The sequence below is a fragment of the Rhododendron vialii genome, chromosome 7a (genome assembly GCF_030253575.1).
Source record: "Rhododendron vialii isolate Sample 1 chromosome 7a, ASM3025357v1".
NCBI classification, from domain to species: domain Eukaryota; kingdom Viridiplantae; phylum Streptophyta; class Magnoliopsida; order Ericales; family Ericaceae; genus Rhododendron; species Rhododendron vialii.
The window spans coordinates 24,316,942-24,330,043 of NC_080563.1; the positions used below are offsets into that span (position 1 = coordinate 24,316,942).

At 39.1% G+C, this 13,102-nt stretch overlaps 1 protein-coding gene across 1 annotated transcript; it reads left to right on the plus strand.

The window, feature by feature from the left end:
• The first annotated feature begins 2,287 nt into the window (after positions 1-2,287).
• LOC131332121 (protein unc-13 homolog) lies at positions 2,288-12,592 on the plus strand. Its single transcript, XM_058366194.1, has 5 exons — positions 2,288-2,936; positions 5,507-6,376; positions 9,582-10,037; positions 10,680-10,869; positions 11,117-12,592. Exons 1-5 carry the CDS (start codon positions 2,367-2,369, stop codon positions 12,049-12,051), a joined length of 3,021 nt encoding a protein of 1,006 aa, XP_058222177.1. The 5' UTR covers positions 2,288-2,366; the 3' UTR covers positions 12,052-12,592.
• The last annotated feature ends 510 nt before the right edge of the window (positions 12,593-13,102 follow it).

Sequence of the window (13,102 nt, forward strand, 5' to 3'; positions counted from 1 at the left end):
ATTTTGGTGCCAACTGTTTTATGCAATAGCTGCCCTTTGGAAATTGAAAATGATTTTTGCACTCTTTTTTAACTATCCACCTTTTTTTTTATTCACATAAATTTACAACGTTGTCATTAAATGTGTGAAAAAAATGTATTGAATACAGGGCAAGATAGTAAATTCAAGTGGATAAAGACAAAAAAATGAGTGAATTGTAAAAAAGAGAGTGTGAAAATTTTCCTAGAAATTTTATTTTAATGTCAAAGAAAACCCCCTTCGGGATTTTAGAAATCTTGCTATATCAATTAAATTTCTGTTTGTTAAAGTAGGAATAGAAAAATATAAACGAAAGCCACATACAATATCTTTATTTTTTAGACCTGATTAGTTGTTAATTTTACTAATATTTATATTTATCTGTGTCAATTTCCAAAAACCTGCACTAAAGCCACATACAATATTTATTTTCATTTATCAATTTCATTAGTAAAGACAATCTATCCTAAATTCGTTCGGAATACTTTTTCAGTCAATCTCTCCTCAAACAGTATTTTTTAAAATTTGGCTTCTCTAAAATAGTTAAAAGTTACCCAACAAGGGAAAAAATGGCAAACATTTATCTCCTTTTAGAATCCGAAAAGCCTTAAACCCCAAGTAAATTGTCCCAAAACAACTTCAGCTTTCCTAGGGCATCCACTACTCTTATTGGTACTCTCTTAATATTTTTACCTACGTTTCTGTTTCAATTCATTTTGTTTATGGGATCGAGTAGTTCATAGCCCTTGAATGAAACTTCCACTCAGAGTTGTAAATAATTTAGTTTTTAAAAACTACGTACTCCATTTCAGATGAAACCTTTGATCTCGTTCTCATATTTTCTGTGAAATAGTAGTAACATGCAAATACACGAGACGATTGAAATAATTCAAAGATCTATTAAATGTTAATGATTAATGTCAAAAAATGAAGAGTTGGTTTTCTGTTTCAAACGCCAAATAAAAAATTGTTTTCGTTTGTTTTGACTTCAATTGTTTACCTGTAAAATGTTTTACATATTTTTGGTTGTTTGGTTGTACAAAACATAAAAAAAGAAAGAAAAAGAAAAGCAGTTTACATGTCAAGAATTTTACATACCTTTTTAGTTGGCAGAAAATAACTTACCCACAAAACTGACTGCCGTAAGTCATTTTACGTGTTGCCGTAAGTCATTTATTAATCCTAATCTTCTTGTTTTGTGTATTAACTTTTTCAATCACGGCTAGAATAAAATTTTGTAACTTCTTTAGTTTTGAACGACTTTAATTGATTCTATTGTTTTTAAAAAATGTGGGAAAACAATTTTTCCCCCTACGTCTACCAAACACCGGAAAACAAAAACAAAATCTATCTTTTTGGAAAATTATTTTTTATAACAAATATTTTATTTCGCAAGACATTTTACATTGAAACAAAAGGAGGCCTAATCAAAACCACTTATTTGTGAGCTTCCTTTTTTTCCCCATCGGAACGTGAGCTATTTTGGAGTAGCCCAACAACTTTTTTTTTTTGATCCGCTAAGTAGCCCAACAACTGAACAGAACTTGGTATGCTCTTTTACCTTCCACGCTTTCTTAAAAAAAAATTTGTTACCGGTACTAATTTGATTCCAATTACAGTATTTACCGACCAAATTTAAATGCAATTAAATCATAACGGAAAAATCATAATCAAAACAAAAATGCTAGGGGTACATATGAAATGTACATATTATGAACATATCAATTTTGTGGAGCCTATCTCGGGTCCCACAAAGATGATTCAAATCACCCATTATTTTTCAAACATTTTTTTATGGAGCCCTGTAAAAAATCAGCACAACCCGATATCGGTAATGATTTTTTCTTAATTTGTAGAGGCGAAACTACTTAATTGCTTAGTTTTGCCCCAACAAATTCAGAAAAAATCCTTACCGATATCGGGTTGAGCTGATTTTTTACAGGGCTTCATAAAAAGATGTTTTAAAAATAATGAGCGGTTCGGATTATCTTTGTGGGACCCGAATTGAGCCCCACAAAATCTATATGTACATTGTATGTACCAATAGCAGCACTCTAATCAAAATTACATACACACCAGTAATTATTTCATGTCCTTTGAACATCACGTGACGGTGTCTCAAACTTTTATCTATCAAATATTTGTATGAATTCTACATACTTTATAATGAAAACTACACAAATGTGTGGTGAATAAAAAATTTGGAGCACAAGTAGAGGTGCCAATGGGGCATTAAATAATTTCCCTATATGCACATTCATATACTCACCTTTCACCATTTCCTCTGCTCTTTTCCCACTCTCTCTCTCTCTCTCTACACACACACACTCTTCCTCTACAAGACTACAATGGCATCTCTCTTCCGAGACAGATCATTACTCGGTCAATCCAAGCGAGACATGACCGGCACCACCAGCTCCCGCTTCGCTGCCACCACCGCCACCATAATCACCTCCTCCCCTCTCCCCTCCCCATTCGGCGACCTAACACCCACGCTCTCCGCCTCCGACCTCCGGGAAACCGCCTACGAGATTTTCGTCGCCGCCTGCCGCACTTCCTCCGGCAAGCCCCTCACCTTCGTTCCCAGCTCCTCCTCCGCCGGAGGAGAAAGATCAAATTCTCCGTCGCCATCGCTGTCGTCGCTCTCGAGCTCCCCGTCGATGCAGCAGAGATCTCTCACCTCGACGGCCGCCAGCAAGATGAAGAAGGCGTTGGGGCTCCGATCCAGCGGCTCGGGATCTCTGAAGAGGAGCGGCGAGGGGAGCCCGACCACGTCGGTCGGGTCGGGAGGAGGAGGGGGGAGAGGGAATAAGAGGGCGCCGGTGACTGTGGGTGAGCTGATGAGGGTTCAAATGAGGGTTTCTGAGACTGTGGATTCCAGGATTCGGAGGGCTCTACTCAGGATTGCTGCTGGCCAGGTGATCTATTATTAGCGAAGTCACATAATTAATGCGTGTGCGCTGAAAGCGTCTTTTTAAAAATATCCCAAAGTATAGCAACGAGAGGGATGATTGAGAGTCGGAGCGGATGGCGCTACTGAAGGATTGATCTATACACGCACCCAAATTGTTTAATTTGGGGTTTTGATGCGTGAGCATGAAAATGTCTTTTAAAAATATCCGAAGTTCGACAATGAAAGCGCTGATTGAGAGTGGGGAGCAGAGGGCGCTACTGAAGGATTGATTGTGTGACTAAGATCTGTACACGCACACAAAAGCACTAAACTCTTTAATTTGGGTTTTGATGGTGATGTGCTGCAGGAACGGATCCAGATTCCTGTTTGATTAGGAGTGAGAATTCCTACAGTTTTGGGGTGTTTGGCTCTATAAATTTGGGGGTTAAACCATTAATTAGGGGATTATAGTACACATTCTCAGTATAAAGAGTAGGCTTTTGAAAATTTTCGGGGTGTGGTTGCCACCATTTGGGGGGGGGGGGGGGGGGGGGGTGGGGGGGCTGCATTATGTTCGGGTCAGTTTTCTGTCAACCTTAACCTGACCCATTGAGGATTCCCGCCAGGCAGTTGATCTATGTATGCATTTTGGAAAATGTTCTTTGATTACTGTGGTAATTGGGTGACTGAAAGGATCTGGATTCCGTCTGATTAGGAGTGAGAATTCCTACAATTTTGGGGTGTTTATCTCTATGAATTTGGAGTTTAAACCTTTTTAATTAGGCAATTATATTGCGCATTCGTAGTTTAAGAGGAGGGGTTTTGAAAATATTGGGGGTGTGGTTGCTCCCATAGAATAGAAGTGCATCGTGTTCGTGTGATGTCATCTCAAGTTTGTGTCAGGATTATCTCAACCTTAACCTGACGTCGTTGAGGATTGCGACTGGGCAAGTGATTATATTTATATTTACACACACAAATCACTAGTTTTAATGTGGGCTTGTGATGGTGATTCGGTGCTGGAATCCTGGAACGGATCCTGATTCCATCATTGGACGCGAGAGTTCATATAATTGCGTGTTTATAACCTTTATAATTTGGAGGTCTAAACCTTTTTATTAGGTGATTAGTTTGAAATGCTCAGTATAATGTGAGTTTTTTGAAAGTGTTGGGGGTGTGGTCACTTGCTATGCGCCCCCTTGGATCCATCACGGAATTGTGGTGTTTGAGTTAATAATGTAGTAATATGACGAATTTTAGTGCTGTTTTGGTTTCATTTGGATTTAAGAACAGATGTTGATCAAGACTGATCTTGGTCGTAGTTGATGTGTTTGTGGAGTTAATTTTTTTATTTTCTTGTGGGTCTTTGGTTTAGGAATTATTAGTTAGATTGTTTTTAAGAGTTTTCTGAAATGGTGTGAGTTATGAATTTTTCAGATGCAGAAGTATATGTAAAATTTTCGTGTATGAACTTGAAGATTTGTTGCCAATGCATTGTTTTAATAATTTTCTTACCCAAATCAGCTTTGGAGGGCCTAAACATTTCTGATAATTTTTGCTCATTATGTTCAGTTCTTTGAGTCATCAATTGAGCATAACTGAAACAAATGAAATGAAGCGTTAAATTCCCAGCTTTTAGTGTATCAATTTCTTGGAATACAACCAAATTTCGAGATGTAAGTGTGGTCTTTACAGAATTTTAATAATTCCTTCCGCAGTGCTTGTCTAGATCTGTGTTTGGGATTTTCTTAACGCAAATATTTGTCTAATAAATCCAGTGTAATAGGTCTTATATATCCAGCAGTAGTTTTGCTTCCTTCCAGTTCTTTGTCAGCGTAATGTGATTACAGTATTGGGCTTTTGTCTTCCTTGGCACGTGTACAGTATTGTGCACTGGTGATTTGTGGAAATTGAGATTGTCAGTTGTTTTTTCCTTCGTAGCACGAAGCGGGAGTGGGTGCGTGGGAGTGGAGGCACCTAGAAGCTCCTAAGATTGGGAGCGCCTAAGAAGCATATATAGATTTCATATAAATACGTATATAAAGTATCAAAATGATTACTTATGAGAATTTTCACGATCTTAAAGGGTACTTATAGGAAGTTAGATATTTTCAATTTGCAAAACTTCTTGAGTGATTAGATTTTCATATCTTTATTTCCACAATGGCATAACTCCCTGAATAAGAGAATAGTTGCCTTAACCACCCAATAAGCTCCCATGTTAGTTGGGAGCGAGCTCCCTTCTTGAGGGGAGCGAGCTCCCTTCTTGAGGGGAGCGAGCTCCCATCAAGCTCCCATCTTGGGAGCGCCGATTCGAGCTCTTGTCTTGGGAGCGCACCCATTTTAGAAGGATCCTACTACTAAGGTTTTTTCTTTAATAATCATGCTGATCTCTTTCTGGCCTGCTATGCAAAAGCAAGTAAAATTCTGATCATCACTTATGTAAATAGCATATTTCAGAATTTGAAGCTAAATCTTAGTGGAGGCTCATGCAAAATTTTATGCTTGAGGAATCCCTCTCTCCGCGGATTGTGTTTTACAAGGCCTTGAGCTTCTTTTTCCTTTGTTGTTGTTGTTGTTGTTGTTGTGTTGTAGGTTGGAAGGAGAATTGAGTCAATGGTTCTTCCACTTGAGCTACTACAGCAGTTCAAATCATCAGATTTTACTGATCAAGAAGAATATGAAGCATGGCAGAAGAGAAACCTGAAAATTCTTGAGGCTGGGCTCCTATTACATCCTCACGTGATGCCAGAAAAGTCCAATACCACCTTGCAACGGCTTTGGCAAATCATTCATGGGGCCTTGGATAGGCCCCTAGAAACAGGGAGGAACAATGAGTCGATGCAAATCCTTCGCAATGCTGTAATGTCCCTTGCTTCCAGATCATCTGATGGATCTCTTGCGGAGTCATGCCATTGGGCAGATGGGTCCCCACTGAATCTCCGACTCTATGAAATTCTTCTAGAAGCCTTATTTGACAATAACGATGAAACTTCCATCATAGAGGAAGTTGATGAGCTTATGGAACTCATAAAGAAAACTTGGGCAATACTTGGAATAAATCAGATGCTCCATAACCTTTGCTTTACATGGGTTCTATTCAACCGTTTTGTTGTGACTGGTCAAGTAGAAAATGACCTATTGTATGCTGCTGATAGTCAACTAGCTGAAGTTGCAAAAGATGCAAAGACATCAAAAGATCCAGCATTCGCTAAGATCTTGAATTCTACATTGAGTTCAATATTAAGTTGGGCAGAGAAAAGGCTCCTTGCATATCATGACACTTTCGACGCGGGGAATATTGATACAATGCAGAGCATCGTCTCTCTGGGGGTTTCAGCAGCAAAAATCTTGGTCGAAGATATATCTAATGAATATCGAAGGAAGAGGAAGGGTGAAGTTGATGTGGCTCGCAACAGGATTGACACTTATATCAGGTCATCGATTCGTACTGCTTTTGCCCAGGCAAGTTCTTACTATCTGCTTTAGCATGTTGTTGAGTGGTGAGCCACCATGGTTGTGTACCTGCTACAGCCTACACATCTAGTATGGCAGAAAATGTAGGCATTGCTTTGCTCAGTACATTGGAACTTGAAGTCTGATATACGATGTAAAGCATTGGATTGCAGTAAAAAATGGAATCCAAGACATAGATTGCATCTATAATGTTCTTGATTATTTTTGATAAGTTTGATTTTCACTATTCTTATAGAACGCTTATAGTTTGAGATAATGCTTAAGAACTTGCTCTCCTCTCCCTGGGCACTGGCACATGATAACGAACTCAATTCTGGGGAACATGATACTTTAACTATTCAAAGATTTAACAAAATACAAGCTTAAGATATTTCTCCCTTTCCTTGGGTACATGATAACTAACTCAATGTTAGCCAGAATTCATGAAAGTCAGTTACAAGTGTGGAAGCCTGACCAAGGCCGACTAGCAGAGTACTGGATAAACAAACGACTGAACTATCAAACTCAACCAGCCTTTCAACAAGTGTCTACTCTGCCTTTCCACACCCAAATAACCTAAGGAAACTGGGACTGAACTTACTATTTCAGAAGGTTTAGAACCCTACTTGCTTGGTATATCTATAGATAGTCTTTATTACAATACGTTAGTAACATGATTCCATGAATGAGTAGAAACTTTTTGACTGTCTAAGTCCACCCCATATCTAATCATTTGACCTAAGTCAAGTCCGCCTGATGCACCTACCATGAGGCTAGATTTGGTCTTAGCTTAAGTCGAAGCTCAACTTTTTAATTGTTGGCCACAATAAGGTGGAACTTTTGCTTGCCGTATCTTGTAACTGACAAACTTGGTTATTGTCTTCTGCTAAGATGGAATCCTAAGAGCACTCTTTAATGTTACTGCAGTTTCCATTTGAATGTTAATTGATTTTGCATCTATCATTATGCTTTAGTTGATTTAATCTGGTTAATATCCCTAAAACCAGTTACAATCCTCCTCAAATTTCTGCATAGGAAAAATTAGTATTCATCCTTTTGTTCTCTAATTTTGTGGGTGCCTAGGGATATAATATGGTTGGTGTTGCCAAAGGAGCATATCAATGTGAGAAAGGGCATGTAGGATGTGGTTGTGACTATGATTAGAGCACCTACTGGAGACAAGTGAATTTCCAACACTAGGATTATGGTAAGGATTATTCACAAATGAGTTGACTATGCCTATTGGTGGTGATTTTCTGTTGTGGAGGTTATTCACTAATCACCTATATATTGCTGGAGAAGGTGAAGCTAGAAGAGAACTATTGCTAAATTAAATTTTGGGGAGTGTTGGAGTGAAAAAAGTTTAGAATACGTAGAGTAATCTGGAGTGGAAATTTAGTAACCATGGAGTTAGAAATAGTGACGAAGTGAAGATTGAAATTGAGTCATACAGACCTTGTCAAAAAAAGAAAAGAAAATAAAAAGAAATTGAGTCATACAGAGTTGATTATCAACGAGGATGTTGAGATTTAGGATGATGTAACCCATATTTTAAGTAAGTTGGCTCAAAGGTTGGGGTACTCACAGCCTGATGCGACCATGGGGATGATGAGCAAGGATTGAAGCCCTGTAACCTACAAGGTTTAAAAGTGAATTTAGAGAAACAAATAAAAGGTCAATGATGTTGTAGGGCCGGGCAAGCAATGAAAAATATGAGGATAAATGAGTGCAACTGGGGAAAGTTAAGATAAATGTGGTTAAATCAGTTGAGGATTTTGATCACTTCCCGTGAAGACAAGTAAATGCAATGGTAAGGTAGAGTGGTGGAATTATTCTTGATGGAAATGCTAGAGAAGTGTGAGGATATAAACTGTCAAGGGATGGCGTGGTAAAATAGCCATGTGCACATAAAATATATTTTTATTAGACAACCTTTAATAGAGTAGTACAGCCAAAAAGATAAGCTGCCACTCCTATGAGTTGATACCATAGTTGTTAAGGGCGATAGGCACATCGAGGCACAAAGATCTGTTGGGGCCTAGACAAGAGGCGCAAGGCAAGGTGCGCGCCTTTATGAAGCGAGGCGCACCTCGGCGGAAAAATAGCATACACCAATACTATATAGCCTAATACACAGAAAAGTGTACTGTTTCTGTAAACATTAAAAAAAAGCTTTTTCGTTTTTATATCCAGTATAATTAATGATTTTATATACACTCAAACAGAAACACACATATATTCCTGAAAACATTGGGAAAAAGACTTTTTCGTTTTCATATACAGTGTAGTATATTTCAACTATACATGCGAAGAGAGGAAAGGAGAAAGATCGGTCGATGATCGAGACGATACCTGTGCTATTTTCGTTTCTGGTGATCGAGAGAGGAGAGATTTACGATTGACTGAAGTCATGGTAGTTGGTACGTATAACCTACTTTGTACCTTTGATCCTATGGCTGTGATTAAAACTGAAAGAGGCGCGCCTTTTGTCTCCTTTCTCGCCTAGGCGTGCCTTCTCAGTCAAGGCGCTAACCCTGCGCCTTGATGCGCCTCGCCCCTAGGCACGCCTTTGACAACTATGGTTGAGACACAAGGCTTGGTTTTGTTTGTTTGTTTGGTTTTCTCTGAAATTGGTTGGGACACAAGGCTTGTTCCATCTTCCATTCTAGTTTCACAAGCCATTTATTATGACTAAACCTCTTAAATCTTTGTTGAAGTTGACCACCAAATCCTTCATTTAAAATCTGCTTCTACTCAAAGGAGCCTTCAAGTTGGTGAGCATATATGTTATATATCACAATGATCTGCAATACAGGAATGTGTTTACAAATGAAATTAAATCACTTGATTTCCCTGTCTTTTCATGTTGTCTGTAAGTCATTTTTCAGGCTACTTGGTCCAACTTGACAAAAAAATATTGGTGGAATGAGATATCTTTCTGTCAGCATAGCCAAATTTGCGTCCCTTGGCTGCAGCTTGCCATTGTAGACCCACTACTTGGTTTATTTTGAAAGTATTGTATGTATGAGTATATATAAAGAGAAGCCAAATTTCTTTGGGGCTTTGACAAATGAAAATGACGCTTTCGTAAGTTATATCTACGTCTTAATATTTGCTCTTGTATGAATGCATAGATAAGTAAATATCAGATTTAACAGTTTCTAATTATTGTCCAAGCTTTGATTGAAGAGGAGTTTGATCTGTCAAATTGCAGAGAATGGAGAAGGCAGATTCAAGCAGGAGATCATCAAGAAACCAGCCAAATCCTCTCCCTGTCCTTGCCATTCTTGCCAAGGATGTCGGTGAGCTGGCAACTAATGAAAAACAGGTATTCAGTCCCATACTGAAATTGTGGCATCCTTTTGCTGCAGGGGTGGCTGTTGCCACCCTTCATGCTTGCTACGGGAATGAGCTGAAGCAATTTGTTTCGGGTATAACGGAGTTGACACCAGATGCTGTACAAGTGTTGAGAGCTGCAGACAAGTTAGAGAAAGATCTAGTCCAAATCGCAGTTGAAGATTCAGTAGATAGTGATGATGGAGGCAAGGCAATAATACGTGAGATGCCTCCTTTTGAGGCTGAAGCTGCAATAGCCAATCTGGTTAAAGTTTGGATCAAGACAAGAGTGGACAGACTGAAGGAGTGGGTTGACAGGAATCTCCAACAAGAGGTACTTGCATCTTACTATTATTTTCAGAAACTCGAACCAAGACCTGTTATTTCACATGCTATTTCTTAGAGTTGATTGGCTCAGTTGTCACAGTGAATAGAATGTTATGTCTTGATGTAGTTTACCTGAACCATTACAATGTAATGGAAGCAAGATTTTCAGTGCATGGCAAGTAAATTTTATGTATCTGTCTGTAACTGATTGGGGTTCCAGTAGAATAATACTCTATTATTAACTGTTGGGATTCCAGAAACCCGACTTTTGGTTTTATCTCTGACCCCCGCTTTCTCCGCTTTTTTTCGTTTCCTATGTTAAAAAACTTCAGTGGTCATGAATCTTTGCAAGTTTCATTTGAATACCAGTTGCATTACTACATCATCTATTGCTTCCTTCTCTTTGTTCCAACTGAAAGATTCCAATGCTCGAACCCTCCAGCTGCTGACTCAGAATATAGACATACTATCCTCCAGTAGGCTGTTCTCTTTTGTGGGGGCCCAGAAAAAGGGTTTTGTTTTGTGTGTGTTGTGCCCGTAGTGGTTATTAACTTGCGAAAATCCCCGGTGATATAGTTTTGTTTGCACCTAAATTTTGGTTTCATCGTCAGACTTCCACAACATTGCCTTGGTGCGGTAATTTTTGTAGGTATGGAATCCACAAGCAATTCAAGAAGGGTATGCTCCGTCTGCTGTTGATGTCTTGCGAATGGTAGATGAAACCTTGGATGCATACTTCCAGCTTCCGATACCAATGCATCCGGCATTGCTTCCTGACTTGATGGCTGGCCTTGACAGATGCCTTCAGTATTACATAACCAAGGCAAAATCTGGCTGCGGTAGATATTCCCAAAGCTCAAAAAGATTCAAATTGATTTACACCCTCTCACTTCTACATTTACTCTCTTTTTTGTCTTCATGTGAATTTACGATATTGCTCTTTCTCAGTGTGAAAGGGTAATATCATAAAATATTAAAGAAAGAAGTTCAGATATAAAAGAGTGTTGTGAAACCCAATAATCTGCATCTGCTTTAACGTTTCAGTTAAGTGTATGTAATAACCATTGTCATTGATTTGACTTGCAGGATCAAGGAACACATTTGTTCCAACAATGCCTGCATTAACCAGATGTACAGTAGGAACCAAATTCCAGGGTGTTTGGAAGAAGAAAGAAAAGGCTGTGAACTCGCAGAGGAGGAATTCTCAGGTTGCAACAATGAATGGAGACAATTCCTTTGGTATCCCCCAGCTATGTGTTCGTATAAACACATTGCACCGAATACGTACAGACTTTGAATCCGTGGAGAAGAGAATAATCATCCATTTGAGGAACTCCGAATCCGCTCAAGCGGAAGACTTCTCAAATGGGTTGGGGAAAAAATTCGAGCTAGCACCAGCAGCCTGTTTGGAAGGCGTGCAACAAATCTCTGAGGCTGTTGCTTACAAAATCATCTTCCACGATTTGAGTCATGTGCTTTGGGATGGATTGTATGTGGGTGAACCATCTTCTTCTAGAATTGAACCTTTCCTTTTAGCGCTTGAGCAGGTTTTGACAGTCGTATCCGACACGGTGCACGAAAGGGTTCGCACAAGGGTCATTGCTGATGTCATGAAAGCTTCCTTTGATGGGTTCTTGTTGGTTTTGCTTGCGGGGGGCCCGTCTCGCGCTTTTGCGCAGCAAGACTCACAAATAATAGAGGATGATTTCAAGTCACTTAAGGATCTATTTTGGGCAAATGGGGATGGACTCCCAACCGATTTGATTAACAAATTCTCAAATACAGCTAGGGAAGTGCTTCCGCTTTTCCGTACTGAGACAGAGAGCCTCATTGAGCGATTTAGGCGCTTGACTTTGGAAACTTATGGCTCTTCCGCCAAATCCAGACTCCCTCTGCCACCAACCTCCGGGCAGTGGAGTCCAACTGAGCCAAACACGCTACTTCGAGTCTTGTGTTATCGGAACGATGAAGCTGCTTCTAAGTTCCTCAAGAAGGCTTACAACTTGCCTAAGAAACTTTAATGAGCTTTGATATTACAACTTGCTAAATGCTGTCCTGGGAAGGGTCTTTCCTAGAATTGCTTTGGCTGATATGCTCCTAGTGCCTTGTTTGGATGTAAAAGCCAAAGGGAAGGCAGGGTGGCATATTCTTGTACAGTGTATTCTGGGGTCTGTTGGGGTGTCATTTCCAGCCAGCAGTTCACAAAATGTTCTCATTTGGATGATTCCAAACGCTATCTAAGGGAAAGTTTGGTGGAGATCACTATCCGTTATCGCTTTCATCGAGTATTAAATCGAGGTTGATTCTATTTGTATTTGTTTGTGTTGCATTATCATTTATTTATCTGGTCTTGCAAGGCTCTTGATTTTCTGTGTGTTCTTTACTCGTTTTTATTTTCTGGGCTTGTTATTCAGGGCGTTCCTTGCTATCAGATGGAGGTGTTTATATTACTTCGGTTATATTATTGTTAGCATGTATTATAGGTAGGCTTTTGTTCATTGAATTGAGCTCTTTTTGTGTGAATTTCTTAGCTGATGATATTAATGGTTACTTTTTCGTTCATTTCCTCTATTTTCATCTTGATTTTGTATTTACTTCAGTACTTTAATATGTTTCAGATGTAACTTTCGCGTGAACGGTGAAAAATCGTGTAAAACATAGCTTATTTACGGAGAATTGCACTTACATAAAATGTCGAAGGAACCAACTAGCACATTGTCCTTCTGGTGAGAGTCCAATTAGGTCTCATGACTTTTATTTATTATTTTCTTCGGATGTTGCTCCTCCCCAACACTAATATTAAAAATGAAGGCTTGAATATTACAGGGATTTACAAGGTTCTCCAAGGCTTCTAACGAAAGTAGGACCTTCTTTTGATTTCTGAAATTATACCTCACTCCTGTCGCCGAAGGGTCAAAAGAACAATATAACGTCGTGTTGAACGTTATCAAAATCCAATTGTTTTGCCCTTTTTGCAAAAACTAGTAAAAGTGCACGTGCGATGCACGTGATTATTTCTTGTCATACTATCTTATAATGAAATCTTCCAAACATAGGACTTTCTAGAGCAGG